We start from the raw sequence: 19,767 nt of genomic DNA on the forward strand, positions 1-19,767 counted from the left end.
GCCATTTGTGAACAGAGCATGCAGGCTAGAGTACAAGGGAGAGGAAACAGTCAATGACTATAAGCATCATATTGATCAGAGATGCATCAGGGAGAAAGATGTCATCAAATAGACCATTTTGCATAACAGTAACGTATGTATGGCATGTGATACCGTAAACAGATGACCATGGTAGAGACTGACATCACTGTAACTCCCCCTTATAAAGGAGAACTATACGTTTCAGTCATGTGTGGGAACATTTGTTCCCAGCACACACACACACACACACACACACACACACACAAAAACCCTCTAGCACAAAACCTCATGACAGTTTCATAACTTCATCACACCTTTTAATAACACTCTTATGTATTTTCTAATGTGGCAACTAGCCGGTTACTGTATTTTTTTCAGGAACAAGGCTGATTTGAAACATGTATCTTGCATTGTTTGCTGTTGAATGAACTGATGGTTAAAAGCACTAAACCGAAATAAGATCACAATGTTGTGTTTCAGTGATTAAACCAAACGTTCTCCTACATATTATTACAATAATCTTGTGTTTGAAACAATTATTATGTGGACTGAAATGTGATGAGGTCAGGGTTTAAAAGTAACATATGACTAGCTGTGTTAAGTGTGATCAGTTTAGATTTGTGTAGGCTACTAAGAGTTTTGAAGATGTACACCTTGTGTGAAAAAAGTACCAAAGCGAATAAAACAACTCTAAATCCCATTTTTTATTTTATATTACTAAATAGTGATATTCATTTATTTATGTTTGTCACAGTATCCTTGCATGTTATATCACAAGACATATACGTGACACAAACTTAAACGCAAACAAACTCTTTTTCGCTGGGTTTATTGCTGCGGCTGCTGTGTGATGTTTACAGTCACTAGCGCCGCCTTTCGGTTGAAGGCGTTATTGATCGATGAAAACATTGTGATGCGTTGCGCCACACACACACACACCAACAGTGAGAGTGTGTCTTTCTCCTTGCCAACTTACCATCCCGCGTTAGCGCTGCGGAGTAAACGACATCTGCACGATATCTCTCACTAGATTAGAAGAGGAAAGCAATGCAATAACTCCAGGTGCGCCGTGTTTACATTGACATTTACTCAGATCAACGCTATATCATCTGTGTTGGAGCGGGACGGGACAGGTGCACGGGACGCAGCGGTTCATTAAAGAAGACGAGAGCGCAGATCCGCTTCATTTTAAAGTTTAAAAACACCGGGACGCTGCGACAATCGTCTTCTCCGCTGGATTTCTGGCGTGTTTCCCTGCGCGTAAAAACAACGCACGAGCATCTGCAAATTCCAAGAGTGAATTCATTACAACAACACAAGCCGCGCGCGAACGTTCACTGCAAACACAACGGCGAGAGCGTTTCTCCAGAAGTGCACTGATATTTTCCATCTTTCTATGTGACAACTCGTAGTTGCATGCATCACCAGATGGCTCAATTGATTTAGATGATCACTGGCACTCGATCTAGCGTGGGAATCATAAGGAGAGGAAGATGTTGGTGAAGGAATACCGAATATGTATGCCACTAACCGTGGAAGAGGTAAGTGCACTAAGTTTATATCTCGCGATTGATCACTATATATCTCGAATGGTGAAATCTTGGGAATATATGAAAAACGGTCAATTCAATATATCCAGTGACTCGTTGGAAAATTCACCCCAATGACTTTTATTGTAGTTAATGTGCTTTCAAATGGCATTATCGTTTATTTGAATTGAGTTTACACCAGTTTTATTGTTTGCAACTTTTCCCTCTCTCCCGGAGATACAGTGCAGAAATCCATAGTTAAATCCACTTGGTGGTGCTGTGGAACTTCCCATTCCCATCACTGTTTGGCCGGGATTGGAGTTACTCATTTAGTGTGGGGTTGGGTTGACATCGTTTCAATGCACTTTTTAATTGGAAAACAAGATGATTACTTTGATAAACTGTTCATTACAGTCATTTGGATGGGCAATGTTTTTACAACGAGATATTTACACATAATGGACCTCTTTCAGACCAGTATCATTCATGTAATTGAAAACACCATCTTGATACAGACTGACATGATCTTTTATCTCATAACGTAAATGAACGATTGACTCAATTTGGACTGCATTACATTGGTTTGTTGGGATCCACTAATGCAAACCCTAACATCATAACCAATAACGACTTGTACTTTAAAATCTGCCTAGACAATCAATTGGAAATGGGACATTAGAAATGGCTGAACGCACAAATAAAATCAAACTTGGAGCTTTGTGGTTTTAGTCTGATAAAATGGAGGTCATATGTATGCTAGTGCACTCCTAAAAGTTGACAAAATTAACTTATTGGCAATAAAAAAAGCTGTTTATGTCTCAACCTCCTGTTTCAGTATGATATACATAAACTTAAAGTCCACATGAAATCAAAATTGATGCTTTTAGTGTGAATATGTTAGCCTTACTGTTATCTATAAGCTCGTCTGCTCCAAAACAATGACAAAATTTGCATCGAGAAGATAAACGTTCAAAACGTCGTCTCTCACTTCCGCCAATTTGGATCAGTGATTTTAATGACATCACGCTGCACTTCAGCTTCTCGTCAGATTTTCTGTCCAATCAAATGCTCTCTAGAATCTGAAGCTCCGCCCCCTACACTATAAATAGTGAAGCTGCGGCTGAAATCTGTCACTTGTTCACACATTTACGATGTTTTATATAGTGAAGGGCACATAGTGCACTATATAGGGGATAGGGAACGATTCAGACAGTGTAAATATGCTTTCCATCGGGGCGAATGAAGTCTGGTTTCACGTTAGTGTCACGTGAACACGGTCCAGAGGCACGATCATGAGCGGATCATATGATCGAGTCGGCGCAGAACAGAAAACGTAACAGACCCATTTGAATTCTGCACAGATATCTGTATTTTAAAGCGATATTAGGAGGAAACTGCGGCTTTACAGAGTTTAACAGCTTTGCAGAGATGTGATGTAAACAAAATGCTATTGGTTATTTTAAAAAAAGGGGAGGAGCTGTTCAATATGTCCCGCCCTGTCTTCCTGTTTCAGTGGAAATTATGTCAACATTAATTAAACAATGCTGCACGTTTCAAGGCACTTCAGAGGGCCTTTAAATCTACATAAAATATATACATTTTCTCAGTCATTTCATTTCAGTGGCAAAAAAGTGTACCTAGATTTGTTTAGCGGATAGAATGAAAAGTCTTAACGGTGAAAAGTAAATGTGTGTGTGTAATATTAGGTAAGTGTGCTAATCATAATGTCTTCATCATGGGAAAATATTAGAAGCATCATCTCAATGATTGCGATGTGACCTAAGCATTTTCGAACTAATATCAAGACAATTCCTGTTCCCCACTAACTCCTATGGCACCAATATAGTAGCAGATGCTTATGCGCATACATCTGCATCTCAAATGGACTGACTGATTGTAACTGTAATTGAATGGAGAGCAGAGAATATCATATCTATCCGCACTGTACGTGGCTTTGTGCTTTTGCAGCCCATCTGCTGACTGACACAACCACAGATGTGTTTTGTGTTCACGGAAGCGCCATGTTAAACTGCATCATTAACATCGGCGCTTAATAAATCGAGGTCCTTTTGCTTACTGTAAACAGAGTAAGCGAAACCCCAAATTATTTCCCAGAGGGAGAGGTATAACGTATCATTTTAAAACAATTAGTTTGTGTGTGTGTGTTTTAATAAGAGGGGAAAGCCATCCGCAAGCGCTATGGATGATTGATTTACCTGGCAACGGCTGAGACCGCTAGTTAAAATCTGTTTGATCAATTAAAGGTCTCTTGAGGGGTTAGTGAGCCGAGAGCATGATTACAGGTCAAATGACTCTTACATCACCGCATTTTCTTGGCTCTTGGAAACAAGTGTGACTAACTTGTGTCGCGTGTTGTTGATACCCTCTATGTATGCGTGCAAGGAGCAAGCGTTTAGAGGTCCTTGAGTTTGCACGTTCTCGAGCGATAAAAACCTCTAAGTCAGACTTAATTAATTATTGATAGATAATCATTTGTGGTGGGATGCTGGAAAAATGACTTGCATGAGCGAAGTGATAATATCATGTGAGCGATTCTCCTGAGATTTCCTTTCAAATTCCAGTGTTTAGTTTTATCATCTTCCTAGATGATGTGATTTCTTTTTTCATATACTTCATATAAAAACGGTCAAACGCACACTCCGAATATTATGCTAACCTGCAGTAATTAAAGATGTTAAATAACACACGTGTACTTTATGTATTTAATCTCACTTTATTTACCAATGTCTGTCTTTGGTGCTGCTGACCTTCAATGATCAAATTGACCGTTCGCAAAGACCCGCCCCCCTTAGTTACTGTTGCTATATCCGACAAGCTACGCCGCTCTCACACACACACACCATGTTCTCACGCAGTGAAAAACACATCGTGGAGCAGAGAGGACACTGACAACACACTGACAGACAGGACAGACCAGGTTACTTTTCGGTTACTTTTGATATTAAACATATTAAGTCTCACCTTTCATATTTGGTCATTTTTAAAAAGAAATTTAAACAATAAACAATAATTTTGTGGCTCTTTAATGTGTCTGATACATTAACCGATCATCTCTTCCTTCTAGTTCATTCATAGCATCAAATAAACATGAATGAACATCAGAAGGAATGTTGTTTTAACCGCGGAAAGGCGTCAGTACACTTCGTTTTTCAAGTTCAAATCCTCCCATGTTAATCTACTAACTCTCCTGACTGCTTTGTTGGACAAAATGGCGGATGGTGTAGTATGATTGGTCAGATCACCTGTCAATCAAGCTCCCTGCGAAGGGTCAATTCAGCCATAAGCAAAAATTACTTGGTAACCCATTACTTTCCCTAAAAAAGTAACCAAGTAACAATATTAGTTGCTTTCTTAGGGAGTAGCCTAGTAATGCAATATTGAAATGCATTACTTTTAAAAGTAACTTTCCCCAACACTGGGTATTTATAGTTGAAGTAGCAGACACATTTTCACAATCAAGCATTTTCATACAGTTGTTTTACCACAGATTTAGGGTGCGTTTACATGACAACGGTACGCTTAAAACGGAGACGTTTAACCTTTGAGTTTTCCCGCGTACAGACGACTCCATTGTCAAACCGATCCCCATTCACACGGATCCGCGAAAACGACTAAAAACGCTGTATTCTGCTGCCAGGCCAGTAGATGGCGATGCAACACTATAGACTGAACACGTTATACACATGTGCATGATGTCGTTGTCTTCAGAGATTTGCGTTTTTGTTTTTGCTGTTGTCGTGTAAATGACCGGCCAAAACGCATACAAAGTTTTACGTTTTTAGTTGAAAACGGTGTCGTGTAAACACACCCTCAGTTCACAAATAACTCAATCGTGACACAGCCTACTGTAAATGTGATATTAATCTACAATAATAAATGCTCAAATTTGCCATTTGTAAATTACTTTTCATGCTATCAATTGAAATTGAAAGTCGATTTCTTCAGTTGAAAATAATGAAATAAGAAAAAGTACGAAGTGTGAGGAAACTTGGGAAACCATTTAAATCTCATTGCTGATTAGGAGAAAACATATAGGATATTGACTAGTGACATTTCTGTTGTGTGCCAGTTATGTTTAATGGTAAACTGCATCAATAGTTGAACCTCAACTATGTAATAAAAATAGTAACGTCTTAATTAGGTGAGAAATTGAGCCGTGACCAGCTGAAGCCCAGGAGCTTTCACAAGTGAAAGCAAACACATTTTCTTTGCATTAATTGGACATTTTCAGCTGAAACTCAAGGCCGCCTTGATAATGGATTGTAATAACTTTCACCAGAGACCCTGAACAGATGATTCTTCACTTATCTAGGGCATAAAGGAGCTTGAAGATTTTACTTCACTTGGCAAAGGGTTGTTTATGTTGCTTCTCTGTTCATGTGGTTTGAAAGCATGTACTCTACTCAAGGGGAGGCATGTGATGTTTCGCTTAAAGTCAGCATGAAATAAAAATCAACCTATCTATAAATGCATATTATTTATCTCATTGTGACCTAATCATCCATGCACGTGTTTGTTATTTTTGTTTGACGACGTGACTCATATTTGTCAGATTTTCCTGTGAAAATGAAAAGTCTTTCTCGGGTGACTCCAATCATTTTGCCTGCTTAAAGTCCCACTGTGGTCAATAATTTTATCCCTTAAAACTCATCTTTGACCACCAAAATTACATATTTAAATGTTTAATCCCTTAAAATAGCTGTAATGTAACTCTACACCCTTGCCTCAGTAAGAATACGCAGTTCTATGAATATGCAAATGAGCCCCGCCTCCACTCACTCACACCAGCTCAGAGATCCACTTGTTGACGATCACACGTTGACCTGATTGGTTACAAGGTAGTTCGTGACGTCAGAAACACCAGCGATTTGGTTCACTGCAGTTTTAAGGAGAAAATACTCAGCAATGGTGTCGACTTGTGAATTTGTACATGGTTTGTCCCATAAACTAGATGTCGCTTTGTGGTTCTACGCATGCGTCAAAACCGCCGCCATCTTGGAACAGGGTCTTGTCATAGGAAGTAGCTAGGTAACGCTGCTATCTCCACCTGTACTCCGAATTCATGGATGATGCCGGACTTTTGTGCTGCTTTTGAATGTTCACACGAACAAAATCTGAACTAGGAAGAATGTTTTTAAAAAATTTTTTTTTTAATTTTCTCTGGACTCAATGATAAATGTCTGACCGTTGGAACGAACCAAAAAAACTAGAAAATCGTATTTTATTTCCGTTAGACCTTTGCCTACATTGACGCTGATGCATCAGGAGGAGGGGCTCCCCTGTTCCATGATGGCGGCTCTATTGACGCATTCGTTCCAATGAACTGCCGTAGCCAAGGCGACATCTAGTGTATATATATATGCCTCTATCCAATCAACACCTGATGCATAGAATCCACCCACCGTCTACTCGAGCCAATTAGATAACAGATTGCCCTGATTAATCGTGGCATGTTTTTTCAAAGGAGGGGTTTGGAAAAATGAGTCGTTGAACGATTCATTTGGGAGTCGGTGAGCAAATCAGGTAAAAATAAATGCATATTATACGACAACAAAAGTGTTTTTTGTCATTGCATGCATGTAAAACTGTTGTTGGGGACTCCCAAAACAACATTAGGAACATGTTAAATGTCATAATAGGTGCCCTTTAATATCCTAATGATTTCTGGCATAAAAGAAAAATCTATAATTTTGACCCATACAATGTATTGTTGGCTATTGCCACAAATATAGCCTACCCGTGCGACTCGTGACTGGTTTTGTGGTCCAGGGTCACATTTGTGGATCTCATTCTCTTTATTTGTCAATTTTAATTTTGTGAATCTCTACATTTTTTCTGTGTATCGTAATCTATTTATTTGGAAAAATTAAACATTTCTAATCCTATATATCTTATTAAAATATTTATATTGCATGCACTTCTTAAAGCTCTGGTCATAATCAGACCTTTTGTGTTCAGGTTCTTTTCATTGAAACGTCTTTTCCAGCATGTGTTATATATATATATGTATATATATATATATATATATATATATATATGTGTTTCTTTTGTAACGTATCATAGCTTCAGCTCACAGTAAATTTATTCTAAATAGTTTTAGAAGCTCATAGGTCGAGCTGGAAACATCTAAAGTGATTACTCTGATCTAAATCCATTACTGCAGGCTGTCGGCGGTGTTTCAAAGAAGACCGAGACCTGACAAAACCTGACACGCTTTTCTGTACTCACTGTGAAGATATGCTCGGTTGTGTTGGCTACATGTAATGGACGGCTCATGTCAAATGTAAGAGGATGGACTGAAAGGGTTAGATGGCTCCTCTGATACTTATTTTCCCCCTGTTCATGAGGCTTGTAAAAATGTCAACTGTTGTTGCCAGAACTTTACAGTAAAAAATGTACTGTAGCAAAATTCTCAGTTTTACAGACTGAAGCTAAAGTTACAGTAAACCCCCTTATATTTCAATAAATTAAAGAATTGTAGTATACCACATTACAATTTTTATTTATTTTTTATTTTTTTTTACTTTCTAATATACGAAGAAGGAAAATATTGAACAAGGAAGGGATGAAGGAGATGGATATGAAGATGTGAAATGAACAGACTAAGAACTTTATCTTATTAGATCAAATATATGTGGACAAAGTTTCCCTTCGGAGACCTTTGCAGTTGAAAAAAGGTTATCGCAATATCAATGTCAAATATCAAAAAACGCAATAATATAGTATCGTGGCTTAAGTATTGTGATACCTCTCGCGATTCCCAACCCTACTGACATCTATCTTAAGAAACACTGGTGATAAAGAGAAAGCCACATGATGACTCCAAGTTAATCACAATTATGACTTGACTAGATACTAATAGAAATAGCCTACTAAATATACAGAAGTTGCACTCTGTCATACATAAAAATACATAACATCATTGTGGTAACGCACATGATATTAAAATAATGCAATAATGCAATTAAAAAACGAAGAACATAATTTTAGTTGTGCTTCGGCTCTGCAGGACTGTGAATGAATGGGGTAACAAAAAGAGAGAGAGAGATTGTCCCACTGCTCATAAAACATTCACCACTAGGCTTAAGAGATATAACTGGTTTAGATGGAAAGGTTCTCAAGCTGACTAGCTGAAGACGTTACTGTAGCTTTACCAATTAATGGACACTGTACTTCCTTGAAAATAAGTTCCAAGACAGCGCTACAACAACCATAATGAAATGACCCTTCACAATAGATAATGCTTCACAATGAACTCTGTTAGAGAGCAACGTGGTACTTTATCTGTTCAATAAAATAACTTACTCGCCTGTTCTTTTACAACATTTCTATTTGACTGGTCCTGCGACTTAGTCAGGTGCGACTTATATATCAAAATTAATTAATACTGACTGAGATGAACCAAGAGAAAACATTACCGTCTACAGCCGCGAGAGGGCGCTCTAGTTGGCGGAGTTGTTCAGAAGCGACACCGAGGAAGAGTTCAATGTATTCAGTGATGTGTGGAGTGAGATTGGGAGCTTGGTGAACTTGCTTACCGGTAACTTGTTGGACTCGCTGGCTAATGTTAATTTAGTCTATTCAGCCTCCCAGGTATATGTTCTTTATGCTATTGTGTAGCTGAATAACTGTTAATGTGTTACGCTAACACACCGGACACCTATTCAGCTGTTGTTCTGTGTGCTATTGTGTAGCTGAATAACTTGCCTTTCCAGATTAAATGTCTGTTCTTGGTCTTGGATTTTGTGAAATACATTTCTAAATAAATGCGACTTATAGTCCGGTGCGACTTATGTTTTTTTCCCTTCATGATCCTCTTCATGATGCAGTTTTTGACTGATGCGACTTATACTCTGGAAATTACGGTACTATAGTGAATCAGGGTAAGACAAAAACAACAGGGATCACCGTAGTTAATTTTTGACTGTTTAAAATTCATATTTAGGATTTATCCATATGACCCCAGCCAACAAATAAGGGTCTTCTCTAGCGAAACAATCAGTAATTTTCTGATTTGTTTTATTTTTATTTTTTATGTACACCTTATTCCAGCTCTGCAATGTTCGTCAACAAGACGGTTGAGTTCATGACCTCTTGCGTGATGTTTGCACATTGGGAAGAACTGCCCTTGGCCTTTTGTCATTAGTCCAGCATCTAGGATACACACATGAACGGGCCATTTTTTTAACAATAAACTGACACACATACTAATATACAACGACGACCATTCAACTTTTGGACCGCACCTTCTCCACACTTGTAAACAATTGGGTGGATTTTGCCGCCTATGTCAAGCGTGACCTTCCCAAAGTGAAAGTAATGAATTTTGGACAGTCAAAAATGTAATAAAGTGATCCATTGTTCACTTGCATAAGCTAGAGAAAAATCCTGTAATGTTTTCCTTAAAAACCTTAATTTCTCTCGGGCTTAAGGGAAGAAAGTAGATGCATCTTGGATGGCCTGGGGGTATGTAAATAATCAAGACATTTTCATTTTTGGATGAACTATTCCTTTCATAAATTGTGTTTTTTTGGTTTGGGGCATTTGCTCCTTATTAGAAATGAGAGCATCAGGAAAGTATTGAGAGATGGGGGTAATGGGGAATGAGGAAACGATTTTTAAATCCCCATGGATTAATTCACTGACCATTTCACTTCTGATGAACTGATTTGACCTTTTTACCTAACTGTATCAGATACTGCTCCAGAGGAAGATCATCTCTATATATATATATATTTATTAGCTGGCCGTGGCCCTTGAGCCTGCAGTAAATTGAAGGTCAGAGAGGTAGACAGCTGGCTTTTGTTGTATTATGAAAGAGCTCTTGCGGACCTTAATGTTGAGGCTTTTTTTTTGAGGTCCCACAAACCTTGCTGGTGAGCACATGGCTAGTGGATCGGATCACAGTCCAGCGTTTCATGTTCGTCATACGTCACGTTCTTTTAACGGTAAAGTTTCCATCGGTCGGCCAACTCCTGGCAGCCAAGATAATTTCTCAGTGGTTCCCTGTGAGAAGTATATAACCCTAAAGCCCGTTTGAGGTCTGCCCACTGGCACCCTGACAGGAGCACAAAGGTTACAGATGAAAGTGGGGAACATTAGTGGCAGTGCAAAGGCAAATATAGCCTGTCACACAGGGCATGTTGAGAAGAAAGCGTCTGGACAATCCCTGATGCTTAAAACACGACTGTACTTTAACAACGCATAGGTAACACTCATCTGAATTTATAGTTTCCTGACAACACCAAAGACGGCAAGATGATCATGTGCTGTGTTTTATAAAGGGCATAAAAACTAGATTCTAGACATTTGGTAATAAAAGGTTGTCTACCTGCCAATATGGCAGATTTCATATTTGAACATGTTTCAGTCAATTTCACACATTTTTGTTTGGCAATAGTTCCAGTAGCACCTCACTGCAGTACACGAGATCCAGGGGGCGGAGTTGGATCCAGATCTAAGGGGTGAGATTGGTAGGTTTAGGGGTGGGTTTAGAGATCAGGGGGTGGAGATTGGTAGGTTTAGGGGTGGGTTTAGGGATCAGGGGGTGGAGATTGGTAGGTTTAGGGGTGGGTTTAGGGATCAGGGGCTGGAGATTGGTAGGTTTAGGGGTGGGTTTAGGGATCAGGGGGTGGATATTTGGTAGGTTTAGAGATCAGGGGGTGGAGATTGGTAGGTTTAGAGATCAGGGGGTGGAGATTGGTAGGTTTAGAGATCAGGGGGTGGAGATTGGTAGGTTTAGGGGTGGGTTTAGAGATCAGGGGGTGGAGATTGGTAGGTTTAGGGGTGGGTTTAGAGATCAGGGGGTGGAGATTGGTAGGTTTAGGGGTGGGTTTAGAGATCAGGGGGTGGAGATTGGTAGGTTTAGGGGTGGGTTTAGGGATCAGGGGGTGGAGATTGGTAGGTTTAGGGGTGGGTTTAGAGATCAGGGGGTGGAGATTGGTAGGTTTAGGGGTGGGTTTAGGGATCAGGGGGTGGAGATTGGTAGGTTTAGGGGTAGGTTTCGTGTTCTGCAGTGAGGACCATCTCAATAGTTCAACTAGCCTAGTAAACTAGTCTTCTGAGGTAAATTAAAGGCTTATTCCTCACAGCGTTGTCTTCCAAAGTCGATGAAAAGTAGATAAGCCTGACGAGGCTTGATGCTTTGTTTATCGAGGTGGTTAGGGGTGTTTACAGGTTTGTGTGCCTCACATGGACGATTACTGTATGAATGAGAGGGTGTGGCCACATTAAAGATAATGAACTCAGACGGGAAAGATTTTACCTGTCATTGGTTTCATACAGATTACAAAAAGGGATTATTTGTTTTCGACTTAAAGGGATAGTTCACTTTGAAATCAAATGTTGGTATGTTTTAGCTTACCTCATGGGCATCCAAGATGTAGGTGTCTTTTTTTCCGCAGTAGTTTCAATTTTGATATTTTTAGGTCAAACCGTTCTTGTCTGACAGTCATATCATGCAGGTCTATGGTCATTGTCTCAAAGAGCATGTGTGTACACAGAGTCCAAATTTCATCCTCATTTATATACGCGGTTCTATGAATATGCAAATGACCCCCGCCTCCACTCACTCGCACCAGCTCAGAGATCCACTGGTTGACGATCACGCATTGATCTGATTGGTTACAAGGTAGTTTGTGACGTCAGAAACACCAGCGATTTCAAACCGCGTTTTTGGTTCAAGGAGAAAATACATTTGAGATGCATACAGACATACATACATAGAAATACATATATGAGAAAAAGTTAATTTTTGTGACGCGTTCGATAAAGAAGAGACTGCAGAAAGCACACACTGTTTGCTTTATTTATTTTACAAAAGCACAAAGTTTTGTTGTTGTGAGTATACACAAATAAATGTAGACCCTTTGTAATGATGCATTACTCGTTTCTGTAGGACAAAAAATAACAAGAGTATTTTTAATTATTTATGCCGTTATCAGGATCAAATTTTATTCTGGCTCACCTTCAATGTTCCTAATTTTAAAACCTTATTCACCTGTGATCGCTGTATGCATTCAGATATACTGACGGCCTCTGTGAACTCACATTTCTCAAGAAGATTCCTTCACCATCTGCCATGGATTCAGATTCACGTCACAAACTAGAGCTGGAGCTGAGATTGGACACAAGCAGCCTGAGGCGCAGACTGATTTTATGAGGTGTGAAGGATTGAGGGCCAAACTGATGTCATTGGCAGTGATAGAAAAGCACCATTGAGAGCTTGAAGATGATGCTTGTGTTAAGAATGGCACTGGTAATGAGGTGCTGTTTGTTTAATGGAGGAACGCCTACAGCACAGAATACAAAGCACTCGACCCGTATCACGTGTATGGTTTGCCACAAAACTTTGCGTGCTAATGCAATTCAAAATGTATTGGCGTAATATTTGAAATGCTTGAATTTGGAGGTCAAAGAAATGAAACAAAAGCCATGAAACATGCATGTATCTTTGTAGTATTTGATTGGTAGGAACCTCTGTCCTTGGCTATGTTCAGAATTAGGGCTGTAAATGATTAATCGCGATGAATCGCATCCAAAATAAAATTTGTTGTTTACATAATATATGTGTGTGTATTGTGTATAATTATTTTGTATATATAAATACACACATGTATATATTTGAGAAATATTTGCATTTATATACTGCATATATATTTTTATATTATATATAAATAGAACTATTTTATATATAAATAACAAATTTTTCTTAAATGTATACATGCATGTGTGTGTATTTATATATACAAAATAATTATACACAACACACACACACATATTATGTAAACACAAACTTTTATTTTGGATGCGATTAATAGTGATTAAAGGGCACCTATTATGGAATTTTGAAATGTACCTTTCATGTAGTGTGTAACATAGATCTAAGTGAACAAAAACATCCTGCAAAGTTTGAAGTATGAAAGTGCACCATATATAAAGTTATTGTCTTTCAAAAGTAAGAGTCGACTCCGATTCATTTTTATGAATCGTTAGAAGACCGAAGCTTTTTCTCTGACTAGATGACGTCAACTTGTCAAGTTATTTGAATACGATACGCCCACTTATTGCGCTCCAAGGCCAGGGAAAATATCATGGCGACGAGACGCTGTGTTCTGAAGTGCGGCTCAAAAGCCAACTTTTTTCATCTGCCCAAGGAGGAGCATTTGAAGACTAAGTGGCTACAATTCATATATACAACTATACCACAGAAGTATAGTCCGAGCCTTGTGCTTTGTTCGCGCCATTTTGAAGACGATTGCTTTACCAACTTAAATGCACTCAAACTTGGATTCGCGAGCCGGCTGATATTGAAGGAAGGTTCAGTTCCAAGTGTATTTGCATCAGCTTCCTCCTCCGTATCACAACCTGTAAGTGTTATTAATAATTGTTGCTTTTATGTTTTATGTAGCATGCTTAATAATTATTTTGTTTGTTGTGTAAGCACCGTTTAGCTTCTAGGTCTTCAATGACAATTGTATAATGAGATATGTGAAGTGTTTGTCGTTGTTTTCGGAGTTGTCTTAAAGAATAGAGTAATACCTCGTAGTAACGTAACTACATTTTATTTTTTTTATTTTTGTAAAAACGTTATGTTTATGCATCGGGCTAACGCAAACAAAGACTGATTGTGCTTTTACAATATGAACTCTGGGCTATGCTCGCTAACATAACATTACATTCTTTATCTTATTTTTAGTTTTTTACTACAAACTACAAAGCAGTGGACTATAATCATTATTATAACACGATTTAATTGATAAAAGCATCATTGTACTCCGTGTTAAACAATAAGTATTATCTTTGTAAACACTGCTGGGTCATCTCACCAATCAACGCAGATTAGCGTCGCGCAAAGGAGGGGTTTGAAAAATGAGTCGTTGAACGAATCATTTTGGAGTCGGTGAGCAAATCAGGTAAAAATAAATGCATATTATACGACAACAAAAGTGTTTTTGGTCATTGCATGCATGTAAAACTGTTGTTGGGGACTCCCTAAACAACATTAGGAACATTTTAAATGTCATAATAGGTGCCATTTAATCGTTTACTGCTCTATTCAGAATAGTGTACTACCGTATTACTTACTATTACTTGTACTACTTGCAATAGTTCTGCTGTACGCAGTATGAATGTTGTGCGTTTTAGAATCCATTTTCTGTATGGATGTAATCAATTTTCTGTTTTAATTATTTGCTGTAATAACTTTTTTAAAGTAATTAATTACTTTAATTACTTCTGTTTTAATTTTAACTTCTGCTGAATTGAGCAAAATACAAGATTGCACAATGCAATGCAGTCAACTTGACCTTTCATTTCAATTGTGATGATTTTTTTTTTTTAATTAGCCGTAATTTATATTGTAACTGTTGACAATCATGTTACATATTAAAAATGGAAAATAATTAATTTATGAATCAATTAGGGCTGCTGCCACCAATCAATAATAATTGATAATGGAAATAATCGACAATTAAATAAAAATTTTTTGGGTGTTTTTGCGCACAATCCACAGAAAACATCCGCACTTTACAGTACTGAATAAAACATTTATATTGACAAAATGCATCTGAAATATAGCGGAGGAAACGGAGTTATCTGTACAAGTGCATGACTCAACTTGCCTTAAAGTATGTGTGAAATATTAAAGGGTAACATTAAAAGGAGTATAAATGTAGTACTGTATGTTCATATGACTGAATGTGTGTTCCTTCAACCTTGAATCAGTCAACAACATTTAGCCTTTTTTTTTTACTTCTACTTTCAAATGGTATGCTATCAATTTAAAGTAATCCCTTTTTTGCACATAATGTTTAAGTGCACATAACTTGCATTTATATATATATAGTTTAGTATGTTTTAGAGGACATTGGGCAGAATCTGGAATAAAAATGTTCTAAACAATAGATTAAAATTAATTAATGTTTTTAAAATGACATTTATTTACATAGGCTTATAATTTTAGATTTTTCATCCGATTAATCAAACGAGTAATTGACCGATTAATCGGTTTATCACAATCATAGTTGCAGCCCTAGAATCGATGACTGGATGCCACTTGAGAAATGGAAAAGCTAAGAAATTATTTTATATTTAAAATATTTTCTTCTCTTTCAGCTATAACTGTTGACTGTACGTTTTTGCTTGTGAAATGCTACTTATTATTATCTCAAAAGTTATATGATCGTATTTCTATCGCTAACTATTAAAGGTTTTACCTTTTGAAACCCTGCTAGCCGTCAAGAAGACGTTCAAAAACATTGCCTGCTAACCACAGAATATTTCAGTATGGCTTTGCATATTTCAAATCATACTCTGATGTAAATGAAGACTCCAGCTGACAGGATGGAGAAGTATATTTCTGTCTTTTACTCCCTTGTCTCTTGTTGCCTTTCACTGAAGCTGAACTCTGACGTTAATTTTTTTACCGGATTTTAGCGGAAATGCTGTGTGACTGTTTCTGAAACACAAAGCATGGTGGCCATGTTTGGGAGCACGAGAGCTGAAGGTCATCACACAGTTTTAAGATGTTGGCTGTACCTGGTGAGTCAGCCGGCACTCAATCGCTTGTGTTCTCCTACACGAGGCCAGCTAATGAAGTCATCCAAGAAGCCCCCTGACTCTTGGACACGCTCCTCAAATCAGAGCAGGTCTATCTGCTAGAGAGCTCGCCTTTGTGATTGCCTCTCTTGCCACCGCTTTAATGTGTTGATAAGAGTGGCTGACTCCCTTCACAGGGATTCCTGGTCTCTGTCGGCTGATGCCACCAGCATTCAGTGAGGCGGTTCCTGTTCTTGGTCAAGGCTTTAATTAGGACAAGCCTGATTAAGGGTGCGTTTACATGACAATGGTGCTTTTAAAACGGATACGTTTTTCCTTTGAGTTTTCCGTGCACAGACGACACCGTTGTCAAAACGATCCACATTCACACGGATCCGCGAAAACGACTAAAAACGCTGTATTCTGCTGCCAGGCCACTAGATGGCGATGATACACTATAGACTGAACACGAAATACACATGGGCATGACGTCATCGACTTCAGAGATTTGCGTTTTTATTGTTTACACTGAAACCGTTTTCAAAAACTTGCACCACTTTTAAACCCATTTCCAAACTTTGCGTTTTCAGGCCCCCAAAACGCCGTTGTCGTGTAAACGGACGGCAAAAACGCGTAACAAGTTTTACGGTTTTATTTGAAAATGGTGTTGTGTAAACAGCCTCTAAGAAAGAGTCTCGCCAAATAAGAGGACACTAATTTTGTGGACAGCCATTCTCAAGGGTTTTGAAATTGGCTATGAGTGAGAGATGCGCTAATATAAAAAGTCGATACTAAAAAAATACAAGCTTTTAACCCAGCAACAGTCTTGGGTAGTTGCTTCAAATATATTACGTTTACATTTAAATATTCAAAACGTAATCAGTTTTAACACACTGCTTTTTGTGTATGTACAGGTGAAACTCAAAAAATGTGAATATCGTGCAACTAATATATTATATAGACTCAATACATGCAAAGTGAGATATTTCAAGCCTTTATTTTTTATAATTTTGATGATTATGACTTACAGCTTATGAAAACCTTTTCACAATATTCTAATTCTGAATTTGGGGTTTTCATAAGCTGTAAGCCATAATCATCAAAATAATTTTGATGTTCTATTATTGTTAATTATTTTATCAACATCACACGCGCACTGTGTCCTGTGTGTAGCGCATGGCGTTTCCTAACGCGCACCTCTCCAAAAATGTAACAACGCGTCTATTCTACGCAGACGCAAGCGCTGTGATTGGTCTGCCAGAACCCCTCCTCGGGTTTCACACGCTCCCTCTGCATGTGTAATTGCGCGTCAACGCGGACAACGGCGCAGAAGTATAAATGAAAACCAACACGTAAGAGACTCCGGCGTAGGTCCGACGCAGAAGTATAAATCACCCTTAACAACACTAAGGGCTTGGATACAAAGGATGTTAATCAAAGAAACATGGAACAGGTGAAACTAAATCAGAAACCATGGAAACAAACTACAAACTAGAACAGCGGCAAAACATTAACAGGGAAAACATGACAAAGCAACTAAACAGAACATGACAATGTAACAGAATAAAACTAAATTAAATCTAAATTAAGCGCATTTTACTTTAAACAAGTATAAATAAAATGCCAGTGGGGTAAAAAAAACCCCACATCTTAATCTAAACGGAAACAAGATTATTTTTCTTACCCCATTGGCAGATAATTAGCAAAATAAGAGAAAATGCACTTAAATTAGTTTGTAAAAAGACTAAATACCTTGCTACTTTTTCTTATGTAGAAAATGCGTCTTGATTTAATAATCTTTAGATATTTTGACTGGAAACAAGACAAAAATACGAAGTAAGAAATGCTTTGACGTTGCATATTCCCATCATCGCTCCTTCCGAAAATAAAACCGATTACTGTATGGAGTGGAAGGATGGAAGATGGAGGTGTATTGTCGAGATATAATGCCGTAACCACCACAGCTGTTAAATAAACACAAAGTATTCACAATTTAGCTGGTCATCTTTATTTCCTACAAATACAAAAGCAAAAGTCATTCCTTTTCCTGTTGGATTTAAATATTCGTCCAATAATTGGTGCAGGTTAGGTTAGAAGCCTCTGCCGCCTTGCTGTTGGCCGAGTAGAAGTCAAATGTTAATTTCATTACCCTAATTAAGAAATGACACCGGTTGGATTAGAGAACATTTAATTCTGTGAAAAGAGCATTTGTGGAAAAAGCTGCTGCACATTGAAATAGACACTGAATGATATTTATTCAATCGATATGTCAAATGTTAGTTAAGTCATGTAGCCTACAGCCATGCACCTTTTATGCTTCAAGCTTTAGGCTTCCTGATATAATTGGTTTTATACTACATTCTCAGCTGCTGCCACGTAGTTTTTATTTATTTATTTTTGCCCGTGGGATACTATAAAAATGAATATTAGTTTAATAACTTACCATTCTGACAGTTTTCATCTCTGATATTATAACAGTGATTACGACTTGCGTATTGACTGGGAAGTATGCAGACGTCTTTTTGTCGGGTGCTGTTGCCATGGTGAATTGTAATTTCAGAGCTCCATTGATCTAGCCTGGCTCCGCCCTCCTATGTACTTCCGCTCAATTTTCATTTTCCGTCAGTACTACGTCTGGGTTAGTGGTGTATTCTTGGGTTTTTTACCGGTCCAATCAGCGAACAGAGGGAGTGGCTGAGAACGATGACGTTGAGGTCGTGCGCTAGTTTGAGTCGTCATACGTCACGACCAAACGTTAGCGATTGGTCATGGCAGATCCAGAGTGGCTCCGGGCAGATCCAATAGTTTTAAACTTCACCAGAGTGCCCGCCTTCAAAGAAGTTAACGCTTGTCAATGGAGAGAGGCCAGACTCTGTACAAATGAAATGTACGAGAGTCTGGTAGAACCAGGCTACCATTGATCATGACTTCTCATAGTCGTGGTACCAAAAACTCATCCAGGGTAAATCAACTCAGAGTTCAAGTTTTAACTTCGAGTTGGTTGAAACTAGGGATGGGCATTTTTCAAAAATATTGCATTTGAATATTCGGGCTCCTACAATTTGAATATTCGCTTATTTAAATGGCGTTTAATGAAAAAGTTTAATCACCCTTTCTGAAGAAGCTTACGATTAGGCAATATACACAACAAGCTTACAATAACCTCACAATAATAATAAACCTTTTTTTTACAAAAACCTCCTCAATGAAACGGGGCTCACTGTTAACAACACTGAACAATGAACTGAGCTAGGGAACAGATGAGATCTAATCAGAAACGAACTACGAACTAGGACTCGGGGAAAACGTTAACAGGGAAAACTGACAAAGGAACTAAACCGAACAAGACATGATTGTGACAACATAATATAATTGTATTTAATAATGATGATAATATAAAATATTTAAAATTCAATTATTTCATTTCGAAAACAACATTGGGTCTCATTCTCTATGCGTACACACAAATTTGTCTGTGAAATGTGCGTACGAACGATTTTAAGAACAAATTGCGATTCGCTAAAAATTTCTAAATTCAATTTATTGTAAATTTTAGAAAAAATATCGGAAGAACTGAAACCACACGTACGCAAAAAGCACTTGCTCTGTACGGCCTTATAATTGTGTTAAGAAGTTGCATTAATTGTATTCTTTTAAA

General features: G+C 38.0%; 1 protein-coding gene across 2 annotated transcripts in view; it reads left to right on the top strand.

Annotated features, from left to right (window-relative positions):
* Positions 1-879: 879 nt before the first annotated feature.
* The window catches only part of pitpnc1a (phosphatidylinositol transfer protein cytoplasmic 1a), a 112,328-nt gene continuing 93,440 nt past the window's right edge, over positions 880-19,767 (top strand). For both annotated transcript variants that reach the window (XM_079624005.1, XM_079624004.1), the window contains exon 1: positions 880-1,562. In XM_079624005.1, coding sequence (XP_079480131.1) covers positions 1,515-1,562 — 48 coding nt within the window. In that variant the 5' untranslated portion in view covers positions 880-1,514. The remainder of the gene's footprint in view (positions 1,563-19,767) is intronic.

The sequence above is a fragment of the Phoxinus phoxinus genome (assembly GCF_949152265.1).
Source record: "Phoxinus phoxinus genome assembly, chromosome: 1".
In the NCBI taxonomy this organism is placed as follows: domain Eukaryota; kingdom Metazoa; phylum Chordata; class Actinopteri; order Cypriniformes; family Leuciscidae; genus Phoxinus; species Phoxinus phoxinus.